The 26251-nt window shown below is 34.0% G+C and overlaps 2 protein-coding genes across 2 annotated transcripts in view; one reads left to right on the forward strand and one right to left on the reverse strand.

The window, feature by feature from the left end:
* Positions 1 to 26251, reverse strand: part of LOC144438522 (cholecystokinin receptor type A-like) — a 124364-nt gene that overhangs the window by 72470 nt on the left and 25643 nt on the right. The window lies entirely within an intron of this gene.
* LOC144438521 (TBC1 domain family member 19-like) overlaps positions 1 to 26251 on the forward strand; it is a 145310-nt gene that overhangs the window by 1599 nt on the left and 117460 nt on the right. The window contains exons 2-9 of the mRNA XM_078127581.1: positions 1921 to 2064; positions 2873 to 2945; positions 3951 to 4072; positions 5354 to 5428; positions 9147 to 9210; positions 10475 to 10635; positions 14265 to 14337; positions 14665 to 14816. Of these exons, the coding sequence (XP_077983707.1) occupies positions 1942 to 2064; positions 2873 to 2945; positions 3951 to 4072; positions 5354 to 5428; positions 9147 to 9210; positions 10475 to 10635; positions 14265 to 14337; positions 14665 to 14816 (843 nt within the window). The 5' untranslated portion in view covers positions 1921 to 1941. The remainder of the gene's footprint in view (positions 1 to 1920; positions 2065 to 2872; positions 2946 to 3950; positions 4073 to 5353; positions 5429 to 9146; positions 9211 to 10474; positions 10636 to 14264; positions 14338 to 14664; positions 14817 to 26251) is intronic.

The raw sequence follows: 26251 nt of genomic DNA on the forward strand, positions 1-26251 counted from the left end.
TCTCACCAGAAATGGTGGATGCGGAAACTGACATCAACTAAAACAGACAATATAAAACTGCTCTTCCAATCTGAAATGGCTGTACATCTGATAGGAAGAAATAAATAACAGAGAGACCAATGGAAAACCTGAAGTAGACACTCACACATGAAAAAAAAACATATTACCATAAAATGAAAAAATCTGTCTACCCCACCTATTCTAAAATTGAGTGTAATCGAAACCACACAATTTTTTTACTAGGCCTAATCAAAACTGATAAAGTATTAGTGCATACACGTACAGACTCATTTTCATCAAGCATTCTGTAAGGATGATGAGTAGCATACAGCGGTCCTTTTGAAATATATAGAGCAGGGTTCAGCCAAACTTGAGAGTAGTCCTGACTGCTAATTAGTATTCATCATAATTTGCATAATTAATATTCTTGACTATTATAGATTATTCCTCTAGACTAGGTCTAATAGGAGTTTGTAGAAATCGTCTAAAAATATTACTTCAGGAGATTTGCATGCAGACAGGGTATTGTATCTAGATAGGTAACAATGTTCAAATATTGATAAATTTGTATGTAGAATACAAATTAATTTTTGCAACATGTAAATTGATATGATTAGAATTCATGACTTATTTCCTTCAAGAAGTTTTGTAATGCTTCTTTGAATTCAAATAGTATATTTCTAGTCTGCAGTCATTGATAACCATTGCTAGTCATGAAATAATTCATCATTAATTTCCTGTATGAGAGTTTTTCTTAATTCACCACTTTACAGGGTGTCCAAAGCTGTCAGTTATACTAGCAACACTGGAAGTTGTAGAGAGTGACCTGCTTTCATAATTACATGTGAATCCATGGACACCAGTCTCATCTTTTAATAGATCACTGTCAAAAAAATGTGAACACTCAATATGTCACAATCTGACTATTTTTAGATATTATTCCCCAATATTTTTCTTCGTTCAGCCAAGAGAAATATGAGATACCTAAGGGGCCTTTCTCACTGATTCGCTAGACAAGTAGTGACAACTCTTAGGTTAGTGTTTTCCAGCTGAATGAAGAAAAATATTAGAGAATAACATAATTATACCAGTGCCAGTAATATCAATGAAAAATCAGGGAAAGTAATGGTAATTTTGAACGTTTTGACTCATATTTTGAACACAGCAGAACCAATGATGAAGACACACACTCTGTCATGATATAAATGTGTGTTGTCGTGATGTAGAATGACCAGAGTATATATTCCATATTTTTTTGTTCAACCTGGCTTGATTTAGTACAATTTGATAATTACGCCAGATATATTGAAGAACAAAACATCTACATTCCAAAGTTGTGAGCAGTTTGGTGGTGGGGTGGGAGGTGGGGGATGGGGGATGAATTCATAATAATTTATTCATACGATCAAGGAACAGCCACAGTGACGAGATTAATAACCTTACTCCCAAGGGGTATTTGTACATTCAAATTGTAAATACTAGTTAGAATAAAATGGTATTAAAAATATGAGAGAGTGATTACACCTATTTCTTTAATTTCATTTTGATACATTAAATGATTAATTTTCATCAGGAATTCATTGTGACTGGCTGGTGACAAAAATGGAAAAAAAGGGAAAGAAAATAGGTTTATACAATGTAGTAAAAGTGTTGACCTAAACTACAGTAAAGACATGTAAGTTGTGATAACAGTAATTATTATAGAAGCTTTGAAACAATTCCTTGCTAGAAACAATCCCCATGCACATCATGATTACCGCAATTATCATAGGAGATGTAGAACACATACATGTGGTAATTTAGAACAAGGCAAGCTAGAAACAGTGTGCTGACAGCAATCCGAGACAACTACATGTACCATCATTACCTTACAGGTATCCCAATAATGATAATTATAACATGTATGTTATTTATTCCTAGGGAGTGATACATGTCAAGCACATGCTAACAGAGTCTAAAATGTCAGCACAAGATCCAAATGAACATTTATCTGTGCTTATTGCACACATCGTTAAAGAGTTACGAGGAACTGTACTGCATTCACAACTTAAAAGAGCTGCGCAGGTATGTAAATCAAAATGTAGAACTCGGTCATGGTATTGATCTCCTTTTACTCAGCACACTCCTCTAGGAATACCATGCAACACGCAATTCAAGTTAGAGCTTTTATAGCGAATTCAAAGGATTCAATGTACATGTTAGTTTATCTGTTTTAAAATGAAATCCAGTTTTGCAATATTTTTACAATCACCATTTTGTATATGTCTCATGGCTGATTTGCTACAAGTACAACTTACAAGACAAAACATGGCACAAACAAATGATTTGCACCACAGTTCTTTTTCTTGTTTTTCAAAGAGGAATGTTTTAAGTTATATTTTACTGTACCAGTAATTCTCAAGATTGACTTTCAAGATGCAAGCAAATTTCATAAGCTTTGTACATTTTCTTTATTTTAAATTGTAATGCAGGACACATACAACAAGGCATAATTCATTTATTGAATAATTCACTGTTCTTCCAAGTACATCACAGGCGTCAGTACCAGATTTGCAAGATTGACATGTGTATATATTCAAGTTTGTAAGTGTATAGTCAAGTACATATATGCCAGGGTGAGGTTCACACTCTTGTCATAACAGGCTATAGATATGAATAAATTGTTGCCCCACAAACGTGGCAAACATCGTGTTAAAGTATGCAGAAGATGAAAAATTATTTACTTTTTAAATCCATAAATATGTCTAATAATTTCCCAAATTCAAATAATATATTCTCTGTTTGATAAGATGCAAAATCGTGTACATTTTTAATTTATTAATACATGTATGTCTCATAATTTTCTAAATTCAAGGTTTATATTTGATTACAGTTACAGGCAGCTAGGCCTAATGTCCACCTATCAGATTTAAAAAGAGAGGTACATAATGCATTAACAGAAACTGGTAAGTGGCAATTAGATATTATTCCCAAATATTTTCTTTGTTCAGCCAAGGAAAATATGAGTGGCATATAGGGGCTTTGGCACTATGAGTCAGAGACGAGTATTGACAACATCCCTAGGTCACAAATATTTTCCAGTTGAAGAAGAAATATTTGTAATTCTACATGTGCAAGGGAATATTTAATTTATTGGTATTATAGCTAGATCTGGGCAAAGACTCGTATATGTGTTATATATTGACTATGAAAAAGCATTTGACTGGGTGAATCACCACCAGTTGATTGAATCACTAACAAAAGTCCCAGTAGACCCCAAAGACATCAAACTAATTACCAACTTATACTGGAGTCAGAAAGCATTCATACGATCTGAACATGGTACATGTATGTCTGATCCAATACATGTCAGAAGAGAGGTTCAACAAGGATGTCTCTTATCACGAATGTTATTTAACCTTCACTCTGAAGAGTGCAGAACTGTAAGGCAGTCAACATTGGAGGGAAAAACATCAATACCCTTCATTATGCAGATGACACTGCAGTGAATGTAGACAACCAAGGAGACCTACATATATTAATGCATGCGTTTAATGAGGAAGGAAAGCCATGTGGTATGAAATGAAGATCAATGAATGGTTCTCTAAGAAGTTGCAGTAACTGTTGTATTTTGCAGCATGCATACTACAGCATGCTCATAGAATTTATAAATCATTTTGAGTATATGATAGTTGAGTTGATTCAGGAACTCTGTCTATATAAAATATTATACCTCAGCTATCCTACAACGGATGGAGATTAATTCAGATTTTGTGACTTTCAAAGTGGTGCCTGAGTGGTGTTCATATAATTTTGCAACAAGCCTCGTACATGTACATAGATAGATTTAGGTAGCAGAGCGACACACATATTGGAACCTTTGACATATGATGTTTATGACGGGAAGCTGTAAATTTGAAGTCTTGGTAATGATTATATACATTGTACATGTATCTTGTAATGTACTGCAGGATGGGAAAGAAAACTTCGCAATGCTGTCTATAAACACATGGCTCTATATCCCAAAATTGACCATCCATTGGCATCACAAGACCATAGTAAGGAACCACTAGCATATATACGGAAAGCCCAGGTATGTATAAACCCTCAATACAGAGACTGCATAAAATGTGTTGCCATAGAGTCTTCTTATCTGATTTTATAAGCAGAATATATTACTTGTTACTTCTGTACATAATGTAATCATCAAACAGCAAAACTTTTCTTGCAATTGTTGTAAAACATACCAAGTGATGAAGTGCTTCGTAAGGCTACATAAATTTTGTAACTCTTAAAAATTATCAAATTGACAGAAGACAAATGTAGGCTCCAATGAGGATAACATTAAGACAACCTAGAAACTCTTGTAGGAGGGGTTGAGAACTTAAACCCTTAGGCTGACAAAGATTTAAATTACTGTATATTTGTACGTCTGTATTCAAATAGATTTATGTCAATCATTTATAATTCAATTATTGTTAAGTAGGAGGATGTGTTATATGTACTGAACAAACAAATCATGCTTTCTTTTATAAATAGAGTGTGCATACATCTTTTTCCACTGTCTGTTTAGTTATGAAATTTAGTCAAGTACATTTACAAGTATGCGCAATTTGCATGGACATATTCACATATTAATATTTAAAAATTCATCATACAGATATATATTTACCAAGCTTGATATTCATAGAACCCTACATATAATATTTCCTTTGAGAAAAATATAAGTTGGTTGTGGAAATGATATGAGGAATAAAAGTACTGCTTACTAGATCATTATAATTTACGAGGAACTGTCTGTCCAGTTGTCAAAATTAATCATGTACAGTGTATACATTTGTACTTCAATTATACAGTCCTTTAGATATTTTGTTATATGGAGTTGATAAATCAGAGATTGAAAGTATAGTTACTTATGTTTAATGTCTTTTTTGTCAACTTTTGAACCATTTTCCTGGAAGAGAAAGCGAAGTTTAAGCAGTTTAGATTGTGTCATTTGAATGGATAAACGTAGGTAGCTTTTAGCATAGCAAAAGACAAAACAGTATATAAATATGATTAAACACACAAAGTTAACATTGATTCCATTTCAATTATGACAGTCCAAGTTTTATCCAGGAATATATGTGACTACAAAAATGTAATATACCAATTAAATAATGATGTTTGTGAACTCATATGTTTAATGGTTTATTATAAAGTCATGCTGTAAAATTAAGCCATCAGAAAATTAAGCAAAATTTGCAAAGTATTGTATATCCACTGTACAATTATATCCGGAAACAAATTTAGAACTTGTATGCTTGTATGTTTTCCAGGGAATTCTTGAGTAATTTGGGATATTATTAACAAAGCTTTTCTAAATATGTTACAGGCCAACTGGGAGAAACGAATCCTAAAGAGTTTGAACAGTATGTGCACGGAATTAAGTGTGCCTCTGGCGAGAAAGGTATCTACTTCCTTTTATATCTCTCGGGTGAATTCCCATGAAATGATTGTTATATTAAAAGATTATTGTAGCACACTTCCTTGTAATCAAATTGTTGAAATAATAAGTCAATTGGGATTTAAAGCATAATGTAATATATTTATCTCAACTGGGGATAATAGAATTTTAGATGTGATCAGATCGAAACGTTGTTGATGTAAATTGTTATAATTATGAACTTTTAACCCAAAGTTTACACTCTTAGGATCATATGTCAATCTAACATGTGTACAGATCTGATTAATATATAGAATATCACTCTGGGAGTTTAAAAATCAACAAACAAAGGTTGGCATGTTTGCCATTTTTCTGTACATGTCACCAATTTACATGTCAGATCAAATTCCTGTCAGTCAATGATTCCTGATAGTACAAAGTTAAAAAATAATAATAAAATTGTTAATCAAGTCTGAGTAAGTATGTACTTTAATATTCATCTGCTCGATAAGTTTTTGGAAAATCTCAATCTGCTGTATATATATACTTGTCATATGAATATGGATTTTATGTGAATCGGTGTGTAAAATGTAGTTCACAGGTAGAAAATTGCTAAAGATGGAGTTGTCATGTTTTTGTTTATTTATCTGTATGTTTGTAGAAAGGGGTTCCAAAGTTTCAATTCAATATTATGACAGAGCCCCATGACAAGTGAGTGCAAAAAATTAAATGTGGTGTACTTGGGGTATTTGCATGAGTGCTTGCAGTGTTCTCTGTGAAAGTGCAGCAGAAACCACTGCAAGCATGAGTGCAAATACCCCTAAGTATCCACACTTGCACTCACATGACATGGGGTTCTGTTATTATTACATATGTTTATCCGAAACAACAAATTTCCATAAAAATGACACTATGTGATCATGCTCTTTTGTGTAGAATTGATGATCATGTCCTCATTTGCATATCATTTGCATGCAGGTATGCAATATTGTTTTCTGTATTGCACTGCAGTGCAAATACCACCACTATGCATGTGCACCAGTGCAAGTAATCCCTGGTACATATGTATAATAACTTTTATTAATCCCAAATGGGCAATTCAGTTTGTGGAAATAAAAAGAGGCAATACTTTGGAATCAAAAATGTTACTGGACATCTAGAGAACAGAATCAAGACAACAATAATTAACACCACAAATATACATCTAAAATGTGTTGTTCGAAAGCCACTGTATAGCAAATGGAACATTGGAGTTCTTCGACTGGTTTGTCCAACAAAGTGGATGTCTATCATGTAGAAGGAAAAGAAATTCTGTAGTTAAAAGGGGGTCACTGTCGTATGCCAATAATTGTAGACCTTGAGGGAATTCTTATTCTACATACTGAAATTATGAAACCAGGAGATGAAGAAAAGGTTTAGTTAAATTTTTTTCAATGGGAGATTTGTGAGAAGGCAATAATATGATTTGAACAGAGAAACAGAGCAAACAGGCTTCTGATATCCATATTAATACCTAACCCCCCAAAAAAGGCATTTCTAAGATGATAACATTTAATAGAGCCATGGATATAGAGAAACACTAGAGCCATACATGTAGACACTCTACACATGTAGTTTGTTGTATAAGACAGATGCCATCTACATGTAATGACTTATGGTTTCCACAAGACAGCAATTTGTAGAAATGGAAGTCACTTTGCTGCACCTCAACAAATTTACTGTAACCTCTGTAATGTGAAAAGTAAAGCAAAGGTCACAAATGAGTCGTAGTGAAGATATTTGACAGATAAGCTTGAAGTGAACAAATCTACAAATGGATAGTGAGAATCGTTAAGTTTCCTTCACAGAGATATTTATCTTTGAAGTTGCCAAATTGACATATATAACTGTATCCATTGGCATCATCATGAATGTGATTACTTGCTGAGCTTTTAATGACATATTGCAGGAAACCGATTAGCTAAATGAGATCACTCTGTTCACATGACAATGATAATGATGTGCTTCAGATTTATGTGTGAAAAGGAAATGTGATGGCAAAGGAGAGCTAATGTCTGATGATGCATCTATCATACTCCTCCATCCAGCTTAAGATCTTCACTGTTTATTTCTATATTGATGTACATGTACATGTAGGCAAGCTTGGAGAGGCATGGCAGGTCGTCTGTTTGTCTGTGTCTATTTAGTCTGTCTGTACTTGTATATGTTCTGCCTGCAATTGTGTCCATTTGATTATGTCTGTTATTGTATCCATTCTGTCTGTTACTGTATCCATTCTGTCTATAACTGTATCCATTCTGTCTATAACTGTATCCATTCTGTCGGCAATTGTATCCATTGTGTCTGTAACTGTATCCATTCTGTCTGTTATTATATCCATTGTCTGTAACTCTCCATTTTCTGCAATTGTATCCATTCTGTCTGCAATTGTATCCAGTCTGTCTTATTATATCCATTCTGTCTGTAACTGTATCCATTCTGTCTGTACTTGTATCCATTCTGTCTGCAATTGTGTCCATTTGATTCTGTCTAACTGTATCCATTGTCTGTAATTGTATCCCTTCTTTCATTCACTTCTGCATGTAATCATACAACATAAATGTACATATGACGCATTGCACCTGCATATTGATTAGCTAATTTACATACACTGCAGCTGTTTATTTTGAATGTATTATTAAAGTCCATACTTCTTCTAAATTTGTTTTTAAAAAAAAGACCTTCTGAAGACAGGTTTAAATATCAGTTGTTCTCCTTTGTTGTATTTCATAGTAATTCACTTATTAAATTTGTTTCATTTCCATGGTAACAATATGTACGTAAAAGCATAACTTGAATATTATAGCTAGTGGTTATATGAAATAAGGATGTTAATAAATGTATGTATCCATACTTTTCATTTATGATTTGAATGATTGAGAGGGAGAAGGACCTTTTGACCCTAATGTAATAAATACTTCCAGGGTTTTGTCTCTAGTTGTCATCACTGTACATTCTGACCTTGCTAAAAGTATTTGGATTGTTGAGGACTTTATGTCACATTTCAAAAGATTTGATAAGGCACTCTATGCAAATATACAGTGCAATCTTTACAGTTGGTGGCTGTAATCTCCCAGTGTATCTACAAGCTATATGTATATATAGTCAGTCCTCTAAGACCCATATAGGCTTTGTAATTTATGATGTACATGTACACGTAGCTGTGTGGAATTGTTATGAATGTGTATTGGAAATGTAGGGAAAATTTTGAATGACGTCAGCAGTCAGTTAGAAGTGTTCTAAGTGTATTGGAAAGAACTGTCTAATAAAATTCAGAAACCTATAAAAGTGTGGAAAGCTTCAATATGTATGTTCAATTTGTTAAAATACTGGGAGAGCTAATAGATAAAGTAACACAGCTACATTTGTAAATGCCAACTTCAAGTTTATACGAGTTGCACCTCCTGAGTGACATTATGCCCTCGAGTCAGAAGAACTAGATAGATTGCTATCCACAAAAGCAAAATATGTCTGTCTACTGTTGGTATTGAAAAGCAGTTAATCATGAAGACTAATAGCGGGCTAGTATATAGTGAATTTATATAACATACAGTCTGAATGACACGTTTGCATTTATATTATACTTTCACTTTGTAGACATATGTAGACACTTTAATGTTGTCCATTATATTTATGTGTTTAAATTTTATCAAAAACAGTCACCTCTGACCTTCTCTGAAAAGAAGTAATATTTGTCTTTCAGCGGCCAATACAAGAACAGAAAGACCTGAAAATGAAGTGGAATGAGCTCGGCACTGATGAGCCAGGTAAGATGGCCATATACAATAAATTTCTTGTTTCTCAGCTATGTGAGCTGGTACTACACCTACTGCAAGTCTCTAATATGGAACTTGCAATCCAGACCGAGCATGCTCAGATGCAAAGGACTATGGGATTATCTGTGGTTATCGTAATACCTAATCTGGTGTTGCTGATAAAATTAACCTCCTGCAATTGTCAGAGTAACTATGAATTGATTATTTGTGGTTATAAACAATGTATCAACATTGTTTACAATACTAATTCATTAGTATTTATTATCACATTTCCCATGATACAACATTCAACATAGCGGGTTCGGAAGTTCCCTGTTGTATGTGTGTGAAGCCAATAGAAATAGTATTAGCCAGAAGTTTGATATCACACTTTTACTGTTTCTGCCTATAGGCTTCATGCACATCAGATTTGCAACATATACTGTATCAGTGTTCTGCTTAGAATATTGTCACAAGGACTTAAACTTACAAATTCTGCACTCTCCAGATAGAGCAGAGAGCAGGAAGGGCGATTCTAGGGTCTTGAGGCTTTTATGATACTCTTTTTTGTGTAAATTTTATTAAAGAATGATTTTATTTTATCAAGAGAGTGCTGAGAAAATTAGAAGTGAATTTGTTGCCCATGGTACTTGTTTAAGGAAAAAACGGTGTGTATATAACAAATGTAATTGAATTTTAATCTAAAATGTATGCAGTGCAATGCAATGCAATGCCTTAGTTTTCTTCAGAGATTACGTTCATTTTGGAAGAAAACTAATAAGATAGTTGATTTTCTTAGATACAAAACAGTGAACCCTTAAATTTCTTTTAGTTTTCCAAAGAACCAGGAGAACAAGTTTTCATATGGCAAAATTTGGAGAGATATAAAGAACTTTATTTTCAGAGAAATTGGTCACCATGGCACATTCTTTAACATACGGTCTTGAGTTCCAGCAGCAATAAGGAGTAAATACATTGATCTAGCTCATTTCAACTACTAACTAGATGTACCCACAAAATGATGATTGCACAAAATATTTCATAAAAAATAACAAAATAAGTCAAAATTTCATTTACTAACTACCCTCGAATGATGATTGTACACTCTCTGATCATTTTATAAGAAAAACCAGTCAAAATGTTTAACTTGAACTACCCAAGTACAAATTATTTCCAAATACGAGTCAAAATGATGTAAAACTAACTCCAAGCAATACATTTGAGCATGTCTGTTTTTCCATCTTGTAAGCATGTTCATTTCATAATCTGATTTCAGATTTGAGTGCCTTTCGACCTGTGTATGCACCGAAAGATTTCCTAGATGTATTAGTGACCATTAAAAACCCAAACTGCACCAATTCACTAGAGAGTAATACAGTACTCCACAGCTGGGGTTTGATACAGCTACCATTCCAGGTCAAAAACATGAAAGAATTGGTAAGTAGATTAAGCCAGATTTTTTTTTATGAAGTCATTTTATTAATGGTACTGTTTTTTGCTAGCTACTGTTTCACACATTTGAAGAATTGTTGAAAATATATCCTCACTTAGCCGTGTGTTGTGAGTAATGTTACCTCGGAATGTTTTGCCGCGCGGTGTTGGTAACACTCTTAAGGCAGCTGTTCAAAGCTAATAGTTCTATTTCTGATTCGAAAGGTGGAATTATGGCATCCTTATGTTAGATGCCGTCATGAACTACTGTACAGTCGTAATTGCCTGCATTAGCTATATTTTCATGTACCTCATGATTCAAAATAAGATGAGTGCATCTTTGCATGCCTGATATTACCTTAAATCCCAATGCTGGAATCCCACAGTTTTTGGATTAGTACATCATACTTCCTCATCAGTGGCGCCAGAAGGATCAAATAAGTTAATCCTTTTGCTAAGGACCAAATTTTCATAGACAATTGTTTTTCACACCAAAATTTTACCCTTATATCCAAAGTGGACCTTTATACTTTCCTCATGTACAGTGATGTAAAAAAATGCTGCTACCATGACAACTCATTTTAAGAGAAAAAGCAAAACGAGGCACTTGCTGGAATGTGTTGTTTTTAGGTATCTGCATACTTTAAATTTGCATTTTATCATTATTATTGTGTTTATCTGATGTCATTCATGAGCTAAAATGACAGATTCTCTTGTCTACATAGTAAAATATTACTAGCTTCTCGAGGGCCACTATGTATATGCAGTACCTATGGTGTAGATTTCTACTCAAAGCACTTCAGATTGAAGCTGCCGACTTCAATTTCAATAGACCTCATCTACTCAGTCGACTCTCCAAGGCAGTATTAAGTGCGTAACATTCACACAAAATGTATTGAAGATATACTGTATAGTGATGTTTTCAAGTATCTGCAAGGTTCCAACATTATAAGATGAAAAGCGCATCAGTGCCGAATTAATTTCAACACTATTTGAAACCCCAAAATGTATTTTTTTGGCACTTTGTATGCTCTTTTTCACTATATTCTCAAATAAAATTATAGTGAAGTGTTTTCCTGAGAATTTGTTCACAAGAGCATCTTAGAACTATCGACACAACTATTGACACAAGCTTATTATATCACTTGTAACTGACAGAACTCAAACCTGATGTTAAGGCAGAAGCTATAAACGAATAAAATGACTTAATGCAATGTAGTACAGGATGTATACTGTAACACATAGTAACCCATCAACTGTGTTATCAATGCCAGAAGATGAGATTTAATGCCATCGAACACATGCATTAACGTTAACGTTATTCTAGATCTTAAATCACATTTCATGTATAAAACATATTTTGGAGACTGCTCAGAAATTGAAAAGCTTAAAAACTTAGCCAGTGCCGCTTCAATTAAATTTACACACATTTGAGGAAATTTTAGTTTATGTTGTCTCCTGGGCACATTTATCTATTACCGTTATGACAATATGAAAAGTTTAGTGGCAAGTCTTAATTTATTCATAACTTCAGATAAATAACGCCATGAGATAAGAAAGTCATGATAAATTCATGATAAAGGCAAACAATTTTCATGATTTATCTTGATAGTAATGCATCATTATTATCTTCATAAGTGGATAGATATGCAATATAGATATGCAATTTGATATTTCTGACGCCCCCATTTACACCATGCCGTTTTCCAGTTTACACCTATCAAGTATCATGCACCACCACGCACATGAAAATGCAACATATTGAAAATGCTGCCAGAAGTGGATCACTTCAAAAATGACATTTTTTTTTCAATTAAAAAATAGTCTGTGTTAATAGGTGAAAATGAAAATCTTCAAAAATAGGGTCCTGTACACGTCGATATACATGTAATGCAACACTCGAAAATGCACATATTTGACTGCAGGAATGACCCCCATCAGATGTGCTTAAACCGTTGTGTCATGTTTGTGTGTGTGTGCAATAGTGCTATCTTGTGTTTCTGTGTAAATGGTCTTTGAGTGCCGATCATGTAAACACATGGAAATACATTACAAAAAAACCCACAATTATTGACTTTTAGTACATGTAAACGCAGCCAGACATACTTGTCTTGTGTGGACAGTTGCCAGTTAATTGCCAGCAGACAATTTAGTTCTAAGATACCTAAAGGTCATCATAACCCATATTTTGGTCAAAAATGTTTTGATTTTAAAATGTCTGGAAAAAAGCCTGCTTGAGGTGCAAAGCCAGTCAGATTCATACATTTTATTTACTGGTGACATTCAAACATTTGCATCATGTTTTTTATTTGTATTTATATAAATATTGAGACAGTACAAAAAAACGTTATTTTGGATCGATAAATTGGAAACGAATGCGATGTTTTGATCCTCCTACATGTACTATGGACCTTGATCACAATAAAGACAAACAATTTTCATGATTTATCTTAAGTTTGTAGTAATACATCGTCATTATTTGTTTACACAGACTCTGTTTGCCTTCATCATGAATGCGTGATCAAGGTCCGTAGTAGACGGATCGATTGTCACATTCGTTTTCAATTTATTGTTCCAAAGTAACTAAAATACTGTCCTATTGATTCTTGGAACCATGAACAATATATGAAACATTATTCCTCTTTATACATGTGATATAAGGTGCCTTGTTAAATAGGAGTTGAAGGCTAGTAGGTATATAACCTTTGCAAGTATTTTCAAGCTGAATGAAAGGAAATATTTTAGATGGAATTATAATTATACTGGCTCAAGCTTAAAGTTTAAGAAAGAAAGTGTGATGTCAACTTCAAGGCATCCCTCCAAGTTGAGACTGCTACCACACAGGGAAAAAAACATCCTCAATGACATCACACTCATTCTGAATACTGGGAGAAGATATATAAATATCCAATAGGGAATAAGACAATCCAGGCTATAAATATTGTAGACCTTGACACACATTGTACATTTACTCCCAGGTTTGGTATTTCTGCCTTGCCTTGTATCCTTACCAATACCTATGCCCAAGATAGGCATATACTCTTTAAGTTGACTAAACATTTGGTGTTTCTACTAAGCCTTGTGTATAATAACATTGTGTGTTAAAGGGGTGTCCCACTCCAGGAAATAACAGAATTTTTTAAAACTTCAGGTTCTGGAGAGTAATTTCATGATTTCACATTACATAAATATTGCATGATTGCCAAGGAACACTAAAAAATTAAAACTGTATGTCAACTCAGTCTGTTGTTCTCACCTGGACTTTAATAGCAGACATACATATTTATTAGATGTACACTGAATATTCATGATTATTTATCTAAAGGAATAAACACTTAAAAATTATGAATATTCAATGTGCCTTTAATAAATATTTATATATGCTAAGTCCTATGGGGCTAGGGTGTTCAGGTGTCAGAAAAACAGAGGTGAAATATGAAAATATGAAATTGCTCTCTAGAACCCAAAGTTTATGAAAATACCTTTATTTCCTGGAGTGATGTTCCCTTTAACTTTCATTTATGCTCCCCAATTCCTAAATCTGTGAGGTTGACTTCCATTATCAACTGTTTTAAGTTGATACATTCATGCTATTTTCAACATCTGAATTTGAGATTTTCATTGTTTAATTACAGAAAGAACAGTACTGGGAACTTTCAATGACTGAAAGCCAGACAGGAGTTGATGATTCTTCTGACATCATACCAGGTTAGTGTTAAATCCCAGGGGTTTCCATCCAAGGTTCTCACATTAATGTTATCTTATCAGTGGGACCATAAACATTAATACATAGGATCTTTCTGTCGTCCTGAACCAACTTTTTCTAAAGCTCTGCCAGACAACTATTTTTTCACACCTGAATTGTAATCCTAATCTGAAGTGAGCCTTCATGCATACATATGAAATGGGTGAAAATGAGACTGGAAATAAATATTTTTATCAAATCTAGAGCAAGGAAATACTATATGTTTCTAAAAATCACAGGTTTCTAGTTTGTTGTTTTTGTTTTCACGTTTCTGTTTATGATTCTAATAGATACCACCGAGACTGACAGGATGAAACTTGGGAAGAAAGTACTACATCAATGTCACAGTCCCGTAGCACAACAGTTTGCTAAGAAGGGGTGTCCTCCACATCAACGAGGTGAACTCTGGGCACAGATACTGGATGTTGTATCCAACGATAATGTAAGTACTTAATGTGTTTGACAGTAAATTGGGTGTGTGGTGTGATTCTAAGATGTTAGTCTAGTCTCTGAGAAATTGGTGTATTTTTGTTTGATTGATGCGTGTAGTTTTAGGTTGTTATCATGTTTACCATTTCTCGACCCTGATCTGATCTACATTTTGTACATAGTTGATTTAGTTATTAAAGTATTGTTTGAAGTGACCTCATTTTTTGGAGTGACCTTATTTGAGAAATAAGAAGTCACTTTAATTCGTACACTTCAACCTAGAGGCTCTTATTAGGCATACAGAGTTCAAAATATGAGGTTCATTATGTTAGTTTTAGCATAAAATGTACTTATTTTCATAATATTCTAAGCATCATCAGATATCATTATTATATACATGGCATTGGTGTGCTTTGGACATGCATATCAACTAGATTGCTTTGCATATGATATTATTACATGGCATTAATGTGCAGTGGACATGCATATGAATTACATTGTTTTGCATATCTAATATCATTATATATGATATTGGTGTGCATTGGACATGCATATCAATTACATTGTTTTGCATATCTGATATCATTATATATGATATTCATGTGCATTGGATAAATGGATGGATATCAATTACATTGCTATGCATATCTGCTATCATCATTATATGATATTGGTGTGCATTGGACATGCATATCAATTAGATTGTTTTGCATATTGGTTAATATATATCATTCTATACATGACATTGATGTGTATTACATACAAGAAATACAAGAGATTATTAGAGCAATCTGACCCTAACATGAACTTTTGTTTGACCCTTATTTGAACTACTCTATATTGATTTAGTTTGCAATGGTAAGTAGACATACGGCAGAACCATCTATAAATTAATTAAAATCATAAGAGGATTACATACTAATGTTAGTACTTATAGATGGCTGTAAGTGAAATGGATATAATCTTAGTCTTGTTTTATGTAGTATGTTAAAAATTTGATAGCATATTGAGTTGTATTATTTTCAGTATTTTGAGTCATATACTGGTATTATTTTCACTGTGAATATTTGTTGTAGCATACATGTACACATAAACTGAATAATTTATGTACTGCCATGTGTTGTTCTGCCAATTAGTAGTGCCTCTGTCATGGTTTTAGTATAACTGTATCAGAGTTCAAAATCTTGTAAATGTATCCACTTTCATGATGTCTGTGTAACCCCAAAAGTTGACATCTGGACATTCATTCAATCAATATGAGAATTTGATATTCTCTTGAACATCTTGTAAGAGCACCTTGGAAGCTAAAAGAAATGTTACCGTAAATATTATGTTCTTAGAAGAGTTACAGTGGTTATATAGACAGCATGTTTACAATTCAATGTAAAATTTATATTGAAATATGGTACTTGATTGTATAGTGGACTACACTGTCACATACACATGTAGGGGCAGGGGTTGTGAAAGTCGGCTATTTATGGCAGTTTGCAGGGAAATCACGCCAGGCTTCAAATATAAATTAAACCATTCTTGACAAATTTAAAGGCAGAGCTGGCCTCCTGGTTGTTGTCAGCACCTCGACTTCTTAATCTTGAATAATTATAAGAGTAATGGATTTTCAGTAATGACCAAGTAACGAACAAGCCACAGTCTGATTACGTCCAATATTGTATATATCATGTATATATCAACTTCCTTCCTGTAACAACACATGCATTCTCAAGACATTCACACATCCACACATACCAAAATGAAATACAAAAATCACCAGCTGCCCATTGTTGTCATGGATTTTCATAGAGGAATCGGTGCATTGTTAACTATATGTATTCAAGTTTGACAATAACCCCCAAGAAGTTAGGGGCCTTTTATATCCCTGTCTACCTTTAAATCCTGGCTTCAGTGGACTATTAGGAGTTTACGTAATTGAAATATGTATTTCTAGGGTATGCTTAGAGTAGAGGCTGGAAATTATCATCTACCCCCATATTAGAGAACTTTTGTGACTTTTTGTGAAACACTATTAACATTATACCTTTAATTCTCAAGCACACTGCACACGCAAACAAAACAACGCTTAATTTTCTAAAGTGTGTCTTCTCAGAGGCATGTCGAAATTGAAATACGCTTCTCATTTGAAAAACAAAATTATATGCATGATTGAAACTAGTTGAAGTAAGGTTAGTTATAATGACCTCCAATGGTGCAGAACATTTGACCATGTCATCGACCTGAAAAGGTGCATTAAACACAGTCATTCAATAGAATTTTGTGCAGCAATAATGTGAATCATGGAGATCAAGTGTTCATCCTGTCAACTTTCATTATGCTACTAATACATGACGGCTGAGGAATGGAGATTGCATGCAGAGTTGGGTATTTCAAGTGTATCACCACTATCACTATGGGGTATATTTTCATTAAAATAACGGATAGTTAGCACACCGACCTGTCACAAAACTACTCCAGATATTCACACAAGGACAAGACTAACTGTATTGGTGAGTTGAGAAGCAAGGCTGTTGAGGATGCAAGGGGAGGACATTTGTATTCATGAGCATACAGTGAGTGTAGTTTTACAAACTGTCTGTCACAACTTTTAGCACAACTGAAATGTAAGCAAATATGCCTAGCAACAAGACCACACCCATAGCAACAGCCACATACAGTTGTGCTACAAAGCCAATGGTGGTATTTTTAGAAAGTTGAAGGAGTCAAAAATCAGTACCATTTCTTTGAACCATTAGAAACTAAGGATTAATTCTGAAACGTTAAAATTAAAGTCATGAGAAAAAAAATAGGCCGTCATTCTACAAATAGAAATCAAAACAATATTAAACTCAAGCCATTTTTAGAACTGAATATCACTGTCAAACAAATACTATGTTAACTATGGGAAAGTAGAAGATTGCCAATTTCATTCCAACAGCTGCAGACAACGTGGCAATCAATACTACAATCCACATGTCACAAATGTAAGACTTGTAATTTAGACATCAAACAACACACAGAGTGGTGATAGTTAGTTACGTAAAACTATATTGTGCAACCAATGTTCTTGAGTAATTTAGACACCAAGTAATTGACAAAGTGGCGATAGATATAACGATTTCTCTGTCACAAACGTTCTTCAGTATTTTATACATCAAACAACTGACAAGGTGGCAAGAGATGTGTTAAACCATCCTATCACCACTGACAGTGGTGGTAGATAGATACGTCAATGTGTCATGTTACAACGATTCATCAGTAATACCCACATCCAACAACTGGCTAAGTGGTGATAGATTATGTGAATGTGCTATGTGACAGCGACCTTTCTAACCATTTTTTTTTGTGGTGGAATTGCGCCCAGTGATTTTCTTTTTATGCAGATGAATACACTAGCTCATAAGCACACCCACACATTTCTATAGAAATCCATTCAGATTTAGGACTACGTGACATAGCTAATGTTGCACGCGCCATGTCACATCACTGTTTGAAACTATCAAGGCTTTCCAAGTTAGTCCACAGGCTATCCCAGAGTTACCCTGACCTGGCAACGTACCACCTATGAGCTTCATGCGAGCAGTCATCCCTGACTGTTCAAGTCATTATTCCAGGAGTCCCCCCAAATTCATACTCATCTTGTGAGACATGTAGATTGCTTGAAACTAATCAGTCTGTAAAGTACTCCTACAAGTCCTACCAGTTAAGCAAATGCAAATGACATTCTGTAAAGCGGCCATATGGATGAGGAGTGGGTATTTATTTTGGATTTTTAATTTATAAAACAATTTTATCATGGTTTTCTACTTGAAAAATCAGTGTGAAACAACAAAGGCCAAGTCTGTATTTGTAACTCAGTGCAGTGCTAAAAGCTTAAAAAAAGTGTAAAAAAAAAGTTTGTTATTGTACATACAATAACAAACATTTCACATATTTATTAATCTTCAATTTATTGAGTCACAAACAAGGACTTGGTCTATGTTATTTCACATCATTTTTTAAGTAGGAAGTCATGACAAAACTGTTTTAAATGATCTTAAATAAATAACAATCCAAAATAAATACCCAATATCACTACTTTAATTATTCATGTGGATGACAAAATTTTCAAAGAATGAACAAATTTAACATTTATTTTGAAATGATTGATTTTTCAGTTTAAGACATATTTTATAACCACCATTTTGTCAAAAAACAGACAAACCAAAGAGTATAGGCAGATATTGTATGCCTGGATACTGAATAGAATCCTATTCACCTAGAGATGACAAGATTTTTGAATTTTGAATGACAGCTATACGTACTATTACTGATGATCCTGGACATCGAGACATGACAAAACCCCTTGGGCTTGCATCCACAATACAATGTACGACTTTCATCAAATTACATGACTGTATGCCGTCTAATTGCAAATTTTGTTGTTGTTGCCTATTGAATACGATATATCAAGGAATGTTACATTTTTTTAGAAGAGTGCAGTAAGTTTACCTCATTATACTTGACACTTTTGAAGATGAAATTCAATACATGTAGAATCATTAAATGTATTTCTTCCGGGAGTTATAGTTCTACAAATTGTAAAGGGCGGCATACATACTTAATTAATGGTTTAATACTAGTATTTAGTTTCCATGGTTCCAAGTTTGTACATCGATCTCACATTGAACTGTGATCACTGCCTTCAGATGGAAAGTTCACAAGACATTTCATAAATTCTGTATAGTTCTTAAATTGACACAAGTTTCTTAGTTTGTATGCTTTTTTTTTTATTACTGTAACACTTCTGAATGGCTAAAGTCCTTGTTCAAAATTTGAACCATGATTGTGTGGCAGTCAACCCAGCTGTTATAATTGGGAACCTGGTAGAACCTGTTGTTTGATTTCTTGACTCTTATGTAAGTGTACTCACAAACATTCCAGTAGACCTGTTGCCAGTTCCAGGATGCATTAAACCTCTCTCCATACAATGCCATGTATTGTGTAAGCGCTGAGGGGTTTGTATGCTGTACCCAGGGTGGGGGAGGGGGGGATTTTGTCACCTGACTGTAGCCTTGGCTCATCCATAAAATCACTCTCTGTTATTGATGGTGTTTAATCCTAATGCTATAAAATCACTCATAATTAAAGAGCTCGACATGTTTTTTCATCAATTCCTGATGAAAATGTTAAATGCAAATGTAACAAAGACAAAACAAGACTAAATGTAACAACAAAAGCGATGTCCTTGCGCAGTGCATCTTGGAACATGAAAATTGACTATGGATTGTATGTGGAAGTTATATTGTGTTGATATACGGAAGGGTCTGTGCCAGCGATGTACATTATGTACCAGGGCTATGATCAAACACATCCATTACAGAAGACTCTTTAGTAATATGTACTATTTTTATGTTTTGAGAATAATCACTAAAATAAGTAAGATACCCCAAAAAAGTAATGTTGGGTGAAATGTGGAACTGAAAGTGAGAGACATGATAAGCTTGATTCAGTTTTCGTGTACGTGTAACTCACTTTGATGAAAGTACAATATTTTGTGGATGATAGTAAAAAAAATGGCTGACGCACAAATATGTTTTCGTCAATCTAGGGGGTTCTTTTGCATAAAAAAACATGTGCGAAACGGAATTCTGTGTACCTAATCTTGAAGGAAACACTACAGCATTTAATCACAGTTGAGGTTATGATTTAATTTATAACAAACTTATTCTGAAAGTGTGTAGGAACAGGATTCAGGTTGAATCAATGAGGAAATTGCTAACAGAAAATTTCTGTGTCTTGAAAATGTTGCCTGTTGTGTGGGTCATTTAGTTTTCAATATTGAATGCACATCAAATACATGCATATAGTATATTATATACATATTCCCCACAGCTATTTTTTGAACTTTCAAAAGAATGAACTTGACACCTTATTTTGTCATCACTGCACAATTCTGTCATAGCTACTAGCCATTGATTATTGTTTAATAAACAGGATGGCATTAAAATTTGCCAATTTTATGCAATATCTTTCATTAATACATTCTTTTTATTTGATATTCATCCATCACAGTGAAATTTAATACCAGGATTTAGTTGCTTTCATTGCATTAATCTGCTTATTGGATGAGAAATAAAGATCTTAAGAATGCTGTCCTTTGAAAACCAATACCTAAGAAAAGGTCATTATAAAAAGTCAGAAGCCATACTGTTGAAGTCATTTGCATGACAGGGGTTAATAATGTACATGTCTCTAACCAGTAAGATATCTAGTCTGAAACCTGGTAACCATTTCTATAGCGTATTGTGTTGTGTGAGATAAACACCTTAGGCCTGAAGAAGAGATGCTCAATTTAGCAGAAACTGACAATTCAGCGTTGCCAAGTAAATCTTCCGTGTGAATATGATTGTCATTGGGTACTTTTAAGAGTAGTAGATTAAGAGGAAATGGAGGCAAATTGGGCGGAAACGGGAATTTTAGCATCTGCGAGAACGAAATGAAGTGATTTGTAGTCGGGCATACATGGAGATGGTCATAATATCTAGAGACTTGAGTCTATCTGTTTTTAAACTAATCAGAGTATGACCAAACACTTATTGTATTGGAACCAAAATATAGCTCCTATCAAATTTTTGGTCCTGAAAAAAATTTGTGGGTGTACATGTATGTATGTATGTATGTATGTATTATGTATGTATGTATGTATGTATGTATGTATGTATGTATGTATGTATGTACGTACGTACATACGTGTATATGTACGTACGTACATACGTATGTATGTATGTATGTATGTATGTACATATATAAGACTTTGGTTATGTTCCAGTTCAAGGTTACAGTAATTCCAGCACACTATGAATAAGTACATGTATGTTGCAATAGCAAACTAAGAAATGACATTGTCTTTATATCCTATGGTTGCTGTATACATGCAATAGTCTAATTCCCAATGGAGTCTCTCCAGGAGTTATTTTGACTACTTTATTCCACTTCATAGTTGTAATCATAGCAGGGCTCCCCTCTAAGGACTAATGTATATTGTCTTTACCCCTGGATGTAGACATGCCTCATAGATGTCAGTAACCTTTTAACATACTGTACCTTGGTTGCCATGGTTTTGGAAGACTCATATAACTTCAAGCGTCTTGTACCTGTGTTTAAGACATTTTCACTGGCAGAGTAACTTGTTTGTATGTTACATGTACTTCCGTTTGTTACTGAAATCTTCATTTTTAGCACAACTGAACTATAAGGTTGAGTAGTGCTTTAGGCATGGTAAAGTGTCTGTCTGTCTTGTCTGTCTGTCTGTCTGTCTGTCTGTCTGTCTGTCTGTCTGTCTGTCTGTCTGTCTGTGTTTAACTGTTATTTAGTGTAAAGTATCTGTTTGTTTGTCTGTCGGTCTGTCTGTCTGTCTGTCTGTCTGTCTGTCTGTCTGACTGTAAAGTAAGTGTCTGACTATCTGTCTGTCTGTCTGTTTGTCTGTCTGTCTGCCTGTCTGACTGACTGTCTGTCTGTCTGCCTATCTGTCTGTCTGTCTGTCTGTCTGTCTGTCTGCCTATTTGTCTGTCTGTCTGTCTGTCTGTCTGTCTGTGTCTGTCTGTCTGTCTGTCTGTCTGTCTGTCTGTATGTCTGTCTGTCTGACTGTGTATGTGTACATGTATACAAAGTCATGTATTACCAACTGATCTTTGGATTACGATTAAAACCAAGGTGTTAAAACAGTTGTCTGGTAGAGCTATAGAAAACATTAGTTCAGAACAAACAAATGATCCCATGTGATATTTACAACTCAAATACATTGACCAAGCAAGGATTGAACCATGCCCCGTTAATTTAAAGTAAAAAAACCCCAAAACATTTGGGCAGATTACTATAATAATAATATTATAGCTCAAGGGATCTTAACCCTTCAGTGTTTAGTTGTTCAAAGAAAATTTTACCATGTCGTCATTATGCAAAGAAGGTCTAAAAAGTGATTTTTGGTAAAAATATTAGGAATAAGTACAAGTCCAGCTGTGCCTTCTAGTGTGGTAATATTATATTAAACATAGTCAAATGATGAAAAACAAACAAACAGAAAAACAAACCTGAAATACAATCACAAAGTGGTCAGTAAATATTCTTATTGATCTGTCCATGATCAATCAGCAGCTGATAACAAAAAGTATCAAATATGTCACATGGTATTAAACAGTCATCAAAAACCAGACAATTCTACCAATCTATTCATGGATTGTTTGAATGTGGAATTACAGATGTCGATACCATGTTGACACAGTTTCATATCATCATACAGTGACAACATAATGTGCTCATCTCTGTTCACCTCTCACGTAAGGGTTTCTTGACGTCTATTATCAACCACAATAGAGATAGATTTTCTAATTGTACCAGATTATCACCCCCCCCCCCCCCCCCCTCCGTGTTCTATCAATACATCAGTTATCATTCCCACATTTTGCTGAAAGAAAAAGGAAAGATTTCAAAGCAAGGCATAGACACCAGGCCATTAGGAATGAAGTATTTGTTATGCACAACAAGTTTTGGCTCATAAATGTAGATACTTTATCATTGATAAATTCATACCAGGCCATTAGGATTGAAGTATTTGTTATGCACAACAAGTTTTGGCTCATAAGTGTACATACTTTATCATTGATAAATTCATACCAGGCCATTAGGATTGAAGTATTTGTTATGCACAACAAGTTTTGGCTCATAAATGTACATACTTTATCATTGATAAATTCATACCAGGCCATTAGGAATGAAGTATTTGTTATGCACAACAAGTTTTGGCTCATAAATGTACATACTTTATCATTGATAAATTCATACCAGGCCATTAGGAATGAAGTATTTGTTATGCACAACAAGTTTTGGCTCATAAATGTACATACTTTATCATTGATAAATTCATACCAGGCCATTAGGAATGAAGTATTTGTTTATATGCACAACAAGTTTTGGCTCTTAAATTATATACTTTATCATTGATCAATTCTTCATATTGATAGCCATGGTATATTGCAAATAACTGAATTGACAGTGATGATAAATGTTATGGCCCATTCAATGGTTTTTTTTTATTGCTGATCTTCAAATGCCAAATACAACAAATAAATACCAAACAAATTGCCCTAAAAAGGTTTAATTTTTTCAATCTTTATGATCAGGGTTTACCCAATAGCTCAAGATAGGATTTCTTGTGTGTTGTTAAACTCAAGGTTAGGTTCGTCACTTTCTATGATTTAGTACTCTAAGATGATCATACAATGCGACTTTTCCCTCGTGTCATCTTAGGGTTCTAAGGAGGCAAAGAAACGACAGGTCTGCCAAAATTAGTCAGGCATTAGGAATATTTTAGTTTGCATGTATTATGTACATACATGTAACATATGTACCAGAGATTACTTGCAATGGTTGTGTGCACATACAAGTGGTATTTGCATGGCAGTGAAATGCTGAAAACATGATTGCCTACCTGTATGTATATGATATGCAAATGAGTATGCAGTCGTTCCTTGTATAGGAAAGGGCGTGATCACACAATATGAATTTGTTGTTTCAGATAATGTTATGTAATAATAACAGAACCCGTCAAGTGTGGATACTCATAGGTATAATTTGCAGGACTGCCTAGAATCGCTTGCAATGTATTCTGCTACACTGTCACTCACTTTACTCGTGAAAGTACAGCCATATATTTGTAGACATCATCGCAAGGACTTATGGAAGTACCACACTTGCATTCACATGTCATGGGGAGCTGTCATGTTATTTGCTACTTATTGTAAGCATCCAAATGTGAAGAAATCACAAGATACGATATTACAGTCATGTAATCTGCTTTTGATGCAGAATCAAGCCACCAAACTTTATAATGCAGTCTCCTTCATCGTCCATTTGTCAATAACTCCATGAACAGTCTTACCCACACTAGGAGTTTTAACCTTAACCCTAATTCTAAATGGTGCTAAAATCTCTTGCAACAATGTATCTGATACACTATTTAACTCACTATTAGTCAAATAATGGAAACGCTGCGTGTATCTCCAGTAAAAGTTTTTGTAAAAGTGCCCACTGAGTGCAGTGACATAGTAGAGTTGATTTGATTATCTCTGCCTTAGAATCCATGCTGTCATCTTCTTGAGTATAAACATAGCTAAAATGAATTAAAAGTAAATTCACAGTTTGTATTTTAGGAAGGTACACTTTATAACATAGTAATCACTACAAACATGTTACATGCTGAGGAAAGTAATGTTCACAATTTTTCAAAATTGGTTAGGTACTATAGGCTGTGGTTACATCATTGACTAGTGTACCCTTCATACTCATCAATTGTATCTACTTTCCAAATTTCGTATTCCTTGCTAATTGCCTGAGTGAGTATTGTTTGAGCAAGGGTTCATTAAGTTTGAAGTTCCTATAAACTTTCTTATTTTCAAATGATGCCTCACCACAGCGTACAACTGTCCTCTTCTGAACCAGATTTGCCAAATATTCAAATAACTGTACATTTGTGGATTAGTACTTGAAAGGAGCCACATGATGCATGGTTGATTGAAATGACGTTACTATGTGTCTTAAGTGTAAGATGAAGTCAACCTCACTTGTGTTCCTCTTTAACAGCAAGACAGATGATCCAGGTGCTAAATTTTACTTTTATTTCACATCATTATGTCCATCTACCATTTTCCTGCCTGAATGAAAGTCAGAATTAGTGATTTACAAAACTTAGCCCTTGTAGGAACTAGCAAGAGTACAGTCACATTTCTTCATTATATCAATTAATTATGAGTATCGTGACAACCATTTCAACATGTTCATGATGTATTGCTGTATTAAGAAAATTAAAACTTTAAGGTAACTGTATATTTGACAGGTAAAGTATACCGGTACATAATCCATTAGTGTCATGTCTATACACCCATACTAGAAAGAGCTATCATTCATATCTGGACAAAAACAGTTAATGAAAATATCTCGTTTGCCCATGTGTGCTGCAGTATATTGTATTTCTAAAGGCCAGGGACTACATCATAACAAGACAGCTGTGTGAAATGATTAACAGCTGTGATGAAAGGTTGACAGTCTAAGAAAACCATTCAACCACTTTTGATGTATAACCTGTCAGAGTTAGTATTTAGGCCTTTCTCAAATTAAAAAGAACTTGAGAAATTAGAATAGCTAAAGCTATAAATTTGAAGTTTTAATGTTATTCTCCATGTGTGGTATGAAATATTAGTGTGTGAATTGACACAGAATAATGAGTTATTACTTTCTGAGCATATCACATTTTTCAAGATATAACTTTTTTTATCATGGTCAGAAGCTGTATAAAAGTTGTACACTATAAATGAATAAAAATATTTGACAACTTCTGAATATTTGTTTGACTGTTAAAGTTCATTTTATCTATTTCTTAATCAAATAAGGGTATGAAATGTTACTGAAGAAACTTGTTCA

Source organism: Glandiceps talaboti, chromosome 8 (genome assembly GCF_964340395.1).
Source record: "Glandiceps talaboti chromosome 8, keGlaTala1.1, whole genome shotgun sequence".
Taxonomy (NCBI): Eukaryota; Metazoa; Hemichordata; class Enteropneusta; family Spengelidae; genus Glandiceps; species Glandiceps talaboti.